Source organism: Mixophyes fleayi, unplaced genomic scaffold (genome assembly GCF_038048845.1).
Source record: "Mixophyes fleayi isolate aMixFle1 unplaced genomic scaffold, aMixFle1.hap1 Scaffold_42, whole genome shotgun sequence".
NCBI lineage: Eukaryota > Metazoa > Chordata > Amphibia > Anura > Limnodynastidae > Mixophyes > Mixophyes fleayi.
In genome coordinates, this window is record NW_027448102.1 from 443,800 (window position 1) to 458,010 (window position 14,211).

The following is a 14,211-nucleotide window of genomic DNA, read 5'->3' on the forward strand; positions in this document are numbered from 1 at the left end:
CAGTCACAATAGGAAATTATAATTTTGAAAGTGGTAAAGGATTTTATAGCCAAGACTAAATATGTATGCAAAGCAATATTATTATCACTGGCACAACACATATCTGGATTGCTATAGTGACAAGAAGACCTATCCTATGAAAGAACCTGTTTAAATTTTAAAGGCTGACAGATTCCCTCATAGATTTCTATTTAGAGGTAACGAGTCAACTTGTGTATCATGACAAGCAGCTCTTCCTATCTGTGAGTGGTGCATAGGAGTCCAAACCCTTTTATTGGCCCAATGCATTGTTCTCTTGGCATTATTCAATTTATAGGGACAGATTCAACTGAGAAATCCAGGTAAGGTGTCTCTGGAGCAGCCACCTCGCGCAGATTTTTTTTTTTTTTGCAGAAATCTCACTCATTTTTGCTCGTGCCCCATAGAGGTGTGTACTACCGGTAAAAATGCACAGCCGCGATATTTTCAGGAACATCGTGGCCAACTGAATCTGCCCCACAATGTGCTTATGTTAAACAAGTATGGAAAAATGCAATTTAAAAAAAAAAAGGTACAGACTTACTATAGGAACTGTATATTATTTTTTTAATCTGAATGAATATTATGCATATCATTTTATTGAGTTGCTTGCATTTTTCTGAAGATCATCAGCTATATATAATGAAAAGGTTGATCCAATCAAAAGCTTATACTCCGTGATCCTCACAAAAATCCCTTGAAGAGGGTAAAACTGGGATTCAACACAAAAACGTTGCTGCCCCAAAACTGGAGGCAAAATAACAGCTATGAATTTCAGAGAAAACTTAAATGAATAAGATAAGTTAGACTTTCTTATAACACAATATAATAGGATGGCTAATGAAAAGTATTTAGAAGGGACCTACTTTTTTCTCCACATCGGATTTGCCTTGTTCAGCTTGTAAGGCCTTCCTCATGCCAAAAGCCACGCTGCTTTCATACAATGTCTGGTACGCAGAGATGGTCATGTGGATTTCATCACGCACCCTCAGCAGCAAGATGCCACGCTCTGCACAGTTAATTGTCACTTGTCTGATAAGCTCATCTGGTGGTACAAAATGATATCTTTATTAATGATACAGTGACATTATATATATTAACAATTATCCTTTCCTGGGAATTAATAATTCTGAACAAAATAATATCAAGAGGTATTGAAAGTCCTTTGACAACAGAGGCAGCTAATGTAAAGGGAAATCAGCATAAAGTATCATAATTGACCAATCTAAAAAATGATTAGATGACATTAAATGTACAAATAAATAAAACATGGATGAGAGCACAATTTAGAGTTCTATTACATGGTTACTAAATAGCAGCGGTAGACAGGAGACATGCAAGTTCATGACAAAACCCTGTTATAAGTGTATCATAACCACTGGGCACATTAGCATGCTGGATATAATTTGTCAGGCTGAACTAGAACTAATAGAGACTATACCCATACTATATAGATTTTAGTGTGAAGAAGACCTTGGACCATGTGTACCTGAGAGGTCCTAATTTATAACAAGTCATCTTAAAACCCTTTCTACTACAAGCTTCTGCAGAATGTAGCCAACAATGTAGACAACATGCTAGCTGATATAGGTCAAATGAGCTAATGTTTATATCAGTGTTTCACAATTGTTTTTAGAATTTAGATATTAGCCTCAAAATGTAGGAGCCAGGCAACTTTTTCATATGGTATCAGCTAATAAATAGAGGACCATACCCCACCCACTTTACATACATCTCGCCATCTCATAACCATTGTCTATCCTCACCTCAATCCTCCTCTTCATCTTACTCCTGAACATGCCCCCCCAGTTAAATCCATCATCAATGCACCTTCTCACTCCAAAACTCATTCAGCCCCCTCACCAACCACTAAATCCCCTTCTCTATTCCATTGCCCCCCTAATCATCCGAGTAATCCCCCTAACAACATATCCTCTTCACCACAGTCGTCATCCTGCCCCCTACGTCATCATAACCATGCCCCCATAATCTATTATTAATTATTCATTTTTATTTATAGGGCGCCACTAGGTGTCCGCGGTGCCGTACAGGGATAAACGAGATTACAAAACGAGGTGAGACAGCACAGAACAGTAAACAATAATCACAGTAACTCAGTGAGCTCAAGGCACAGCTAGAGGGGCGGGGAAGGGGAGAGGGGAAGGTCAGCCAACAACGGCACCTAGGAGGGAGGGCACGGATGAGAGGGAGACCCCCAGGGGGAAGAGGAGGGAGCGAGAGGGGACGGGGGAAGAGGGTCCTTGAGGAGGAAGGCAGGGTAGCTGGCGAGCAGAGTTAAAAGTGGTGAAGACAGGAGGAGAGAAAGCCCTGCTCAAAGGAGCGTACAATCTAAGGGGAGAGGTGGACTGACAGAGAGACACAGGGGAGAGAGGGAGAGACGGAGGAACGGAGGATAAGGATAATGGAAAGGGAATGAAGGGGAAGAGTCAGAAGAAAAGGTAGGAAGTTTCTTACCTAAGAAATCTACCTTTCATTTACTTTTTTACTTATATTTAGTTATATAACGCCAATCATATTATGCATTGTTGAACAGAGAAAATGTAGTCACTCACATCAGTCCTTGCCCCATAAGCGCTTGCATCCTAAATTCCCTTCCACACACACACAAGCTATGGTCCATTTTGGCAAAAGCCAATAACCCTACCAGTATGTTTTTGTACTGTGGGAAGAAACTGGAGCACTTGAGAAAACCCACGTGAATATGAGGTGAATTTAAAAACTCCACACAGATAGGTCCTTGGTTGGAATGAAACCCATGACCCCAGCTCTGTGAGGCAGTAACACTATCCACCCTTTATCATTACAATCATAATAATTAATCCCCTTCCCACATAGTTATAATTACTCCTCTAAGGTTAGCTTTTTAAAATATATCAATTTCATTATGCCCTACCTTTCTGGCACAAAGGCAGAGGGCCCAATCCACCATCATCATCATCATCATCACCATTTATTTATTTCTGTTCCTCTCTGAGATGTCTCTTTAAATGGATGTATTAGATTGTGCCCAAAGCTCCCTATTCACAGAGCAAAGACACGAAATCCAAGCCAAGAAATCCATCCCATATGATGAATCTGTTTTGTAAGACAGAACTTCAACCTCTTCCACTGCTCCCCATAGAATTTCAACCTCTTCCACTGCTCCCCATAGAATCTCCAAGCACCAAGGAATTGATTTTATTATTATTATTTCAGAGGTCTGCATTGTTTCAACTGCCCAAAAAGCCTTGGATAGGGGAATATAGAAAACAACACCACGCCAACCCATGTAAGACTTTATATGTCAGAAGAAAGAGCAAACTTAAAAGGTTGTGTTGTAAACATTGAAAAATAATATATTGGGGAACAACATACCAAAGCACTGCGAATAAAGTTCTCTGCGCACAGGACAGATCCCGGTCTCTCGAGCTTGTCTCTGCTGTAATTTCATATCCAACTCTTCCTGTAGGTGGACAACATCCATTCGGGTACTAGGTGTGCTGGACACTTGCTGGATCCACAGCTGATTGTTCTCCATCCATTCTCTGTGTAGGAGACAAATACTGTTGTCCAGCTTAATCCTCCTCATGAGCAGGAAGTGTAAATTACCAGGAAGTATGTAGCTTCCATGGCAGATGGAAGGAATAATATGACTAGGTCTGCTATCTATACTTTTAAAATCTGATAGTCATCAAATGTGCATTCTGAGTGTCAGCAGAGGAACTACTACTTTAACGAAGTATTTGATTGTCAACCAATGTGTCAGGACAAATGTCACAATGTGAGGGGTGAAAGAGAAAAACAAGCTGCATATCTGCAATTATGATTTTATGTTTAGTTTCCAATTGATCCAGGGACAGTCCCATGTTTTAAAGTTTTGTTCTTGGATATATTTTCGCTGGACCTATTTTTCAGCATTGGCCAAATGTACAATACAATTTATCTTATTCTGTATGTTTGATGCAATTCTCACTATCTGTTCTTATTGTCTCATTGATACATTAATAATTACACAACAATGCCTGTACTAAAAGAGTTGCCTGAGCAGTAATAAAGAAAGCCCCTCATTATCTGCTGTGGCTTGGGGATAGTCTTTGAGCTCCTACCCAAACAGGCTTTTATCATACAGGCAGCATATTGTCCTTAAACAACTCTTTCAGTAAAAGTGAGAAGAACATCACCGGACACCTAGAGATTTTAGAAGACCCTCTAGATCGAGTGGAAAGCTGAATCCTAACCACGTCAATTTCTGCATTAGTTTAGACTTTAGATGTTAAATGTTGACAAATATGTATATATGAACTATATTTTAATTGTAAAGAACATAGCTTACTTGCAATTCATTTTGGTCATCCATGGTTTTCTCCCCCCCTGTGCTGTGCATGTGTGGGCTCAACACATGTTTACTTATTGCCTGCTGATCAAAAATGATCATCAGGAAATAAAGGGTATCCCCAGCTTTCTAAGTTCCTTTGATAGGGAAATAGAGGTTCTAAAAGGGCCTCCCCTATCCCTGGCTGTGACGCCAGCAAGTGCCCACGATCATAATGCCGTTAAAGTTCCTTTCCTCTGAAAGAAAATGCAGAGAGGAATCATACTTAGCACTTTAGGAGGTCATGTAGAGGACGAGTAGAGGGGTTAATTGTCTTTGCTCTAGTATGTATTTGAGCTAGTTATATAACTAATATAATTTAGCTTCATTCCACCATACAAGTTGCCCATACACATTTAGGTTAATATAATACTATGTGCTTATAGGAGCCAGTTTTTAAATGTGATTGGTGGTGTACTTGATACGGTGAGTATGCATGGCATTTTTTAAGTCCAATAGAGGGGGACTCTATTGGACTTAAAAAATGCCATGCATAGAAATGGTTATTGGCAGTGACAGAACAATTATTGGGGGTGCTGAAGCACCCATTGCACCCTCAAAGCTGTCTATGATAGTGTGTAGGGGGGGAACAAAATAAAATGTAACTAAACAAGGCAATGTATTTAATAATATATAATAATTGGCTTTGATTAAATTAAGTGTTTTGATTAAAAAGTACCTCCTCTTCAGGATGCTGCTATCTTTTCAAATAAGGAAAGAATAGAGATCCCTTCTCCATACACACATGTGTTATTCAAACAGACAATCAATAGATATGAACAAGGACCAAAATATAAAGAGCTTCATTATGACAAAACAAAATATAAAATTAAAACTTTGCATCATAAATTCTAATTAAAAACCCATAAAGATAAATGTGTCTTTAAAGTAAATGTTGTTCAAGGAGGAACTTACCGTGGTGGTAGGATTGCATTTAAAATTTCTTCTGCTGGCTTAGATGCCTCTAGCGGAGGGGTTTTTGGCTTAGGAGGTGGTGGTACAGGAGCAGATATAACAGTTGGCTGAGGACTGGCTTTCAGAGCACGAGACTGCAAGAAAAAATATATCACGTTCTTAAAAGGAGTCTTTCACATAGAAACACATATGCTATACAAAACTCTCATCAAGATGTCATTTAATGTGCTGTGCAAAATTAAATCTTATCACAATTTATTTAATTAAAATGCATTTTTAACATGCACTGATTTGTTTTTGTGTATTATGCCTCATACTTGATACCAGTGACTAAAACCCAATATCTCAGTGACTTCTCAAAGTTATCTACTTAAGACTATCCAAAAAGTCTACTGGATAGTGTTTTTTCTGGGGTTTGGCAAACAAACAAACAGAAAACTTGAAAATAATTGTTTTTACACCTAATGCAGGAAAAATATGACATGTATTAGATAAGGAAATAAGTTCCATTTTTGAGAAAATGGTTTATCAACTTTATTCCTACTAAGTGCCCCTTTAACAATACCAACACACACAGTAAAGCCAAAGTACAGTACAAATGCTCTTGAAAGCATGTGTTACATTTGCCCAAATGCAGCCCATCTTACAAGCAAAAACAAACATTTGTTTTGCGGGACAAGATTATTTAAATTATGAACATGGAGGAGAAGAATTTATGGGACAGGGCATTAATTTTGAAAAAAGTTTTTTGGGTACCTACACTGAACTTTTATTGGCTGATATCGCTGTGAGTATGATCTGGAAGTACGAGCTAAAGGCTGAAGATGGTAACACTAGATTTGGGTCTGCATGACATCACAAATCGCGTCATTTTGGCCCACCCTCTGCTGTGAAATGCCATTCTAACCTTATGGGGAGAGTATTGCGGTAGACGGATCTTTGGATCCCTCTCTGCGGCTTTACTGCTCTCCCCTCTGATTACAATCGCAAAGTGGCGAAAGTAACAGGGGAGAGAAAGGCTACCGCCGTTTATGGATAAGCAAAGTCATCGCCAGATGACAGATGATGATTAATGGGGCAAAAAAACATTAAATATTAATTAGAAACACTAGAGGAAAATGTTCCTTGTTTATTAGACTGGGTACCAGATATGGGCTACATGTTAGACATAGCACCAGATATGGGTCTGTATAAAAGTCTTGGCACCAGATTTTGGTATGAATATTAAACCGGGAACCAGTTATGGGTCTTTATAGTAGATCGGTAGATGATTGTAAAAAGGTTTTATTTCACCCCATAGGCCAGTGATGGGCAAGAGGCGGCCCTCTGAGCCTTCACCTGCAGTTCCTAGCTCCTTCCTACTTTATTGTCTTATTTATTTGTTATAGCTTGTAACACCTGTTTAAAATGCCTTCTGAAATGCTATTACAGATAGGTGTATCTTTCTTTGATTAAATGTATTGTTTTATTTTACTACTGACAATAATAATAATAATGTGTGGCTCTTTTGAAGGTTAGAGGATCGCAACATGCTGCCCCCAAATGTTTCAGGTTGCCCATCACTGCCATAAGACATAAACAAGAGAACAGACAACTTATGCATTTCACGCCAATACAGGGTTTCCGTCACAGACTACTACATAAGGATCTGCATTTTAAACCATGCACCAGATATAGCATATTATACTTTGCACCAAATATAGCTGGATATATTATTATTATTTTTGTAAATTTGTAAGGTGCCACAGTGCTCCGCAGCAAAGTACAGTAGGGAAAACAAGACATACATAAAACAAAGACATAGAAGGGAGACAAAATAAATGCAGACATGAAAACAAAGGGTATGGGGGACCCTGCTTATTAGAGGGATTGCATTCTAAGTGGAAGAGGGCACAGCTGAAACAAGAGGAGCGAGTGTGACTTAGAGTGTAAATTGGGACAGCTGTGAGGGTGTATTAGTGTGAATAGTATCATCAGGGATAAGGTAAGCTTTAAAAAAAAGAGATGAGTTTTTAGAGAACATCTAATGATTTGAAGGCTGTGGGAAAGCATGGTAGGGAATTCCATAAATGGGGATTTGCACAGGAGAAGTCAGTGAGAGGTGGTTACCAGAGACAAGACAAAGCGCAGGTCAGAGGTAGATCTAAGGAGGCAGGAGGGAGAGAATTCTCATATGAGATTTGAGATGTATCAAGGGGTTCTGTTGTTGAGGGCTTTGTAGTAATGAGTGAGTAATTTGAATTTGATTCTGGAGGACACAGGGAGCCAGTGTCGGGATTTGCAAAGCGGTGTAGCAGATGTGGAGCAGTGAGAGACGAAGACCAGTCTTGCAGCAGCATTTAGGATGGATTGAAGTGTGGATATATGGGTGTCGGGAATGCCGGATAGCAGGAGGTTGCAATAGTCAAGAAGGGAGATGATGTGAGAATGGACAAGTGTTTTGGTAGCATGTTGAGTAAGAAAAGGTTGTTTTAAGGTGGAATCGACAGGACTGGGAAAAAGTCTGGATGTGAGGAATAAAGCAGAGGGTGGAGTCAAGTGTGACACCAAGAAAGAGGGCTTAGGAGACTGAGGAAATTGTGGTGTTATTGACAGTGAGAAGGTGCAGGGGGGAGGGCATGAGGTAAGGTGAGGCTGAAGGAAAGGAGGTTGTGGTCAGAAAGTGGGAATGCTAAGTTGTATATGTGCATTTTTTTAAATACAGAATGGTAAGGGACTGATGTGAGTTCTCTGTACAGCGCTGCGGAATTAGTAGCGCTATATAAATAGCTGATGATGATTAGGATATTTACAATACTATATATATATATATATATATATATATATATATATATATATATACATACATACATACATGTTGCGAATGTGTTGTCTGTTGTGATTCTCTGTCAATGTATAGAGGGGCAGATTTAGGGGTTATTAAGGTTCATTTTTAACTTACCTTGGCAGATTTCCTTTCCGTGTTTCTGCTGATGAACACAGGGTTGTCATACCTCAGCAGGGAGTCTGCAGGGGGAATCATGATGACCGATGTCGGGCAAGACAGCTGTCTGAAATCACACTATACGGGTCGCGGTCACGCCGTCGCTATGTACACCGGTCTCCTTAGCAACCGGTAGCCAAGCATAACGCCTACACTAGGCATGCGCCAACTTCAATACCCGGAAAGAACAGTTACGCTTCTTCCTCATTCGCAACAGTCACTGTTGAAGTCAGTGAGCAGCCATCTTAGTAGAGGAGCATATTATGTAGCTTTGTTAAAACAATGAATGCATGCCTGTGTTCAAGTATGGATCTATCCAGCTTCTTTAATCTGTGTAAATATATCACCCTGTCATATAGATTAATTAAAATTGCCTAGCAAATCAAGTTTAAAATTACAAAACAAATGCGTGAATATTACTTTAAACAATGCGGATAATAAAAGTTCGCGGAATGTGTAACGTCTTATGTTGGTATTGTTTGATGTTTGGACTATAATGCGATTGGTAATCCCTTAATGCCTGACATCCATAACCAGACCCGTTTCCATAACCTCTTCTTCCATTGGTTAGATATGAAGCACTGCCCCTTGTGTACGCGTAATGCCTTTAGCGGTATTGGATTGGCTGCTTGTAGGCGGTGGCGGCTGATTTTGAATCTGTCCTGTTGGTTTCTGGGCTGAACGGACGGTGGAGGTGAGGTGTCTGGTTGATATTATATAGGGGGTGTATAGCTAATGGTATAGATTATGATCGGGCTCTACTTAATGTGTTGTTGTTATCCAGCGTCCGGACACAGCGCATTCACTATGGCGCTGACTACATGAATGGTGTACGGTTTCCGTACCCGGGAGGAACGGCTGCCTCCCTGGTTTCTGGAGATTAGTTACTGGAAATGATAATGTCCATTTTGTTAATATTGTCCATTACTAATTTACTTACCTGCTGGACGCAGTTTGCAGTATAATGTAGTTTTGCTAATTTGCACAGAGACGGTCGTGCAGATAGCTGTTTAGGGTTAAACACGTTCATAGGAATGTCTCCTATCGGTTTCCTTACATAATTTTATGTGTTGTAATTACGTAAACTTGTTTATAATTCTTGTCACTTCTGTTCTTTTGTACTCTTGTTATATGTTCTAACCCAATATGTATGGTGCTGCAGACCCCTTGTGCTGCATTTTAAATAGATAATAAAATCCAGGATCTGCCGACTAACAGGAAGTGCTTTTATCGGGATACACAACAGGAAGTGCACCTTATGTGATTTGCCTAATATTGTTGGCAGCTTCCTAGCAGGTGTGTGTGTTTTTCTGTTTGGTATGGTTGTGTAATAGGATTGAAATATGGCGACATCATCAAGCTATGTAGTGTATGTTATCTCAGGGATTTAAGATGGCCATAGAAATATAGATGGTGAGAATCGTCATAATTTATTTATATAGCGCCACTGATTCCGCAGTGCTGCACAGAGAACTCATTCACATCAGTCCCTGCCCCATTGGAGCTTACAGTCTAAATTCCCTAACATACACAGACAGAGAGACTACGGTCAATTTTGATAGCAGCCAATTAACCTACTAGAATGTTTTTGGATTGTGGGAGGAAACCGGAGCACCCGGAGGAAACCCACGCAAACACAGGGAGAACATACAAACTCCACGCAGATAAGACCATGGTCGGGAATTGAACTCATGACCCCAGTGCTCTGAGGCAGAAGTGCTAACCACACAGCCACCATGCTGCCCAATCAGAACTTTATACGTTGGGCATGAGGTGGTAAAATATGAGGTATATTTTTGGTATCAAGCAATGCAATTCTCCAGCCACATTTTCACACCCACATATGCTCAGGTGAGTGCTGTATGTGACATTATCTCTAATTAAAAGGGAGAAGAATCCCCTTTAATGTGGTAACCTATATAGTTGTGTAGCACAACAAATATAAAATCCCATAACTCTGTCTGTGAGCAACTTGAAAATGTAGGGAAAGAGAAATGTTTTACAATCACACTCATTTGGATCTTTTAACCACAATTCTTAGGAACCTCCAGTATCATCATGGCACCAGCAAGGAAAAGAACCAACCGCGGACAGAAAAACCGCACTGTAAAAAATGAGAAGCTGGCTTCATTCATCAAGGACTTTGACAGTCAAAGTAATTATCTTTCTGATCCTTCGGGGCAAGCTTTTGTTTTTTTTGATGAGTGATATATTAAAGCTCTTGTCAAGTACTGAAGCATTCATTATTTGTTTGAAAAATATAAACCTCTGATGCCTTCCGTTCTGGGCTAGTTTCCGAGCCTGAAGCCTTGTAGCAAAGAGGACTCTGAGGACCTTTATCCCCTTAGTCTTGTGGATAGAGGGGCCCTTCCTCTATTAAGGAAAGCTTGAAGTTACCACACTCTTTCACTATTGTGTTTTGTTTTGGGTTTGTTTGGGCATAAAAGTACAGATCCTGGGCTTTCCAAAAAATAAAAAATTGCTAATTGATACATTTGTGTTTCAAGTGAGAGTTGTTGAAATATTCCGTGATAGGGTATACAACCCACCCAAGTACATCATTTTATTAAGCAATTTATTGCTGAATTTGTATATTTGGCTGTCCTGCCTCTCCCCTCTCCTAATTTTAAAACTGATTGTTTCTATCGCTTTTCAGTGGAAAAATAAACAATATTTTAGATGTTTATGGAAATCATGAGAAATTGTGTTCAAATATACCATAAAAAGATTACTACTCTCAGACTTCCAAAAAATGTGTATCTAAAGGGCCCCTCAGCCTAAACTAAAAAAAAATAGCTGTAATGCCTGTGGTCAGTACAAAGTGAAATTCGTATTGACCTCGTCGTGTGAAGTCCAGAGTGTCTGCTCTGCAGGTAGTTTTCGTATACTAGAGTTGTGCTGAAGTCAGCATGGGTAGCTGCAAGTTACACTACAATGCAATGTTCTATCCACGTTATCGAAGCCACATACAGACTTGGGGATGTTCAATCATAGTTTTAACAGACAACGAGCTTTACTGGCTTCCATACAACAGCTGCAGCATGAGGAAACACCAAGACTGCAAAGACCTGGTGGGCTTTTGCAATATCCCTAAGAGCACGAGTCAGTGACGATTTGGTAGTGTGTGGTTATTTTTGGTTAGAAGAAGAATCTTGTGACACCACCTCACTCAGGCTAGGTCCAGGGCTTGCTTGAAGCACAATGAATTGATAATTGCAGTGTCCCATGCACCCTGGCAATGTAAGAAAAACAAAAACCAACAACTTTCTTTTCTTTCAGTCAAGACAGCAGTAGAGGAATTAAAATTCATTGCTGCGAACAATGTGAAAGATGTTGATAGCCTGTATAATATTGAGCTCATCAAACTACCAGTGGCTATCCGAGAGATGTGTTGGATTGATTTCTTGGGTAAGGTTTCGTTTTTTTGGGGTTTTTTTCTTTTGTGCATAGCTTTCCATAATGCATGTCTTCCCTAGAAAACCTCAGCTACTCCAGATCATATAAGAAACAAGCATTGTATGATGTAGCTCATTAGTTGTATTTGACAAAGGCCTTCACATTTGACCCATTTTGTCTTAACTTGTTGAATGAGCTTGTCATGTTACTGTTGGGATGATGTAATGCATAAGTTAATGAAGGCAAAACATACCTTAATATACAACGCTTATTAAGCTGTTTTGTAGTAACTTCAGCTGTAACTCTGCAATTCATTTGTACAGGTAGCAGACGAAAAGTGGAAAGGCCAATGTAAAGTCTCTTGGGACATTGGGCCACCAGGTGTGGCTTGTATAGTATGTATGCACTATAGCGTTTAGTCTGTAATTGTGCTGTTGTATGTAGCACCATTCATGCAAGAAATTCACTCATCTTGTGTCTGGCGGCTTATGGTGTAAATACTTAGAATATCCCAAAGATGCTTGATTGGATTCAGCACTGGTAACTGAGAAGGCCATTAATATCGGTGGATTATTCTCATACCATTGGGTGACCACATGTACTCTGGATTTGGATGTTTTCATCTTGACTCAGTACCCTTAAGTAACGATTTACTTTAATCTTGCCCTCTAAGGGAACGATTACATTAAATTCATGGTAGGAAAATGTGTCCCCAGAACATTATGGAACCACCATAACTCTTCAACGTCTGAAGCAAGAGTATATGTGTACTCGTTTTTGTCAAAAACAGGGGGAGGGATGAATTATCTGATCATATCCCATTTCTCCTCTTCCTGGTAGTTCATTGCCTGTGCTCCTTGCACCACTGGACTTCCAAATGTGCATTATCAGGTGGGATAGACTATTTATACACGGAAACCAGTGGAGTGATTGGACCATTTTTTGCTGAAAATGCTTACTCCATTGTTTTAAAACTGCAGTCTGTTGATCTGAAGTTACTTGCATGCCTTTTACTTTAAGTACTGCCTGACTATCAGAATTCTGGGCCACAGAAGCCTATGGGACTGTTACATGTTATGCACCCCATAATACCCATATATGGCCAAAGCACAATTAAAGCTTTCTTTGAATAATTGTCACTGAACCATAAGTCCTTGCCTACTAATGCTCTTTTTTTCTGCAGGGAAGAAGGAACGGTTACTTCATTAATTTTGAGACGGACATTTCGATATTTTAGGGTCTTCATCCCCACTTTTGGGGTTAAGATCGCAGTAGTAGTAGTAAAACTTCAGAAATAAAATTTTAGACTCAAAGTTGCACTGTTTTTTTAGCAATCAGAAGATTCAAAGCAACTACCCATGTGAATTGTTTATAATAGTAGTAGTAAACTATATCACTGTGCTGATTATTATATATACTGTGGTAAATAGTAACACCCAAAAACCACTGTACTAATACAAGGACTAAACTACCAAGACTAATCTACCAATAGAGTTTTCATAGTCATCGTAATGATGTACCCAACACATTCACACTTTATCTCTCCCCCTCTCTCCCCCTCTCTCCCCCTCCTCCCCCCCTCTCTCCCCCTCTCTCCCCCCCCTCCCCCCCTCTCTCCCCCCCTCTCTCCCCCCCCCTCCCCTCCCCTCCCCTCCCCCCCATTTATTTATAATGTAATTTGTATGTGTTTACTATACTACTGATTTTTTAATGTTTGTGTTTGCTAAATATTTTTAAATACTTAAAAAGCTAAAATTATATTAACAGATGCTAATTTTGATGCTGGTTTGTTTATGAGGTAAAGAATGATACTTGCAGGAGATATTTTTGATATTGTCTTAACCTTTTCCCGTCATACCTAATGTTATTGATACGTTGAGTTCCTTTCTGGTTGCTGCAATTGAGGTCCATATCGATCCTGCCTTTTAATTTGATTAATGTATTTGATATTTAACATTGGCGTTGTCCCTCGACCCATTTTAAGACTGGACAATGGGTTTAAAACATTCACCTGCTACATTCTAGTAGTGAATCACTCCAGCCAATATTTCCATTTTTGGTAGAAAATCAGAAGTTATACCGCATCCAAATAGTTTACTTGCATGGTGTCCTGTGTTACTCATCGCTTTAATGCCAAGCCCATCTTTTTCGGGCAAGATAGGGTTGTCGGTAGTGAGACAAGTCAAAAGTGGAAGCAAACAAGAGTAATCCTGCCAAACCTTGTAAAGACAACTGGTTAGTACATTTTGGGATGGGAATAACTTCTAATATTCCACCCAAAACTTTTTTCAAACATTTTGAATTTTGGCTGGAATTAACTTTAACTATAGATAAATGTCCTTCCTCTCGTACATTATTCCTATGTTTAGCACATTGCTTTTGCAATTTTTCAGATCCAAATTATTATATTTTGTAACCACAGACTATTCTCTCATGTGATGTCCCTTTTACTATCTAATTATTACAGGTAGTGGTGTCACTATCTGATTCAGAGGATTTCACTACAGTCCAAAGCAAGGACCAGTCC

At 39.5% G+C, this 14,211-nt stretch overlaps 1 protein-coding gene and 1 long non-coding RNA gene across 2 annotated transcripts; one reads left to right on the plus strand and one right to left on the minus strand.

Annotated features, from left to right (window-relative positions):
* Window positions 1-702: 702 nt before the first annotated feature.
* On the minus strand, window positions 703-8,859 carry LOC142134202 (axonemal dynein light intermediate polypeptide 1-like). Its single transcript, XM_075194528.1, has 5 exons — window positions 8,247-8,859; window positions 5,306-5,439; window positions 3,394-3,563; window positions 885-1,063; window positions 703-765 (listed from the first exon to the last, which is right to left on the minus strand). The coding sequence occupies exons 1-5, from the start codon at window positions 8,325-8,327 to the stop codon at window positions 703-705; spliced, it is 627 nt and encodes a 208-aa protein (XP_075050629.1). The 5' UTR covers window positions 8,328-8,859.
* Window positions 8,860-8,874: 15 nt separating this feature from the next.
* LOC142134207 (uncharacterized) lies at window positions 8,875-11,691 on the plus strand. Its single transcript, XR_012686993.1, has 3 exons — window positions 8,875-8,982; window positions 10,330-10,443; window positions 11,568-11,691. It is a non-coding gene; the product is annotated as an uncharacterized LOC142134207 (long non-coding RNA).
* Window positions 11,692-14,211: the final 2,520 nt, after the last annotated feature.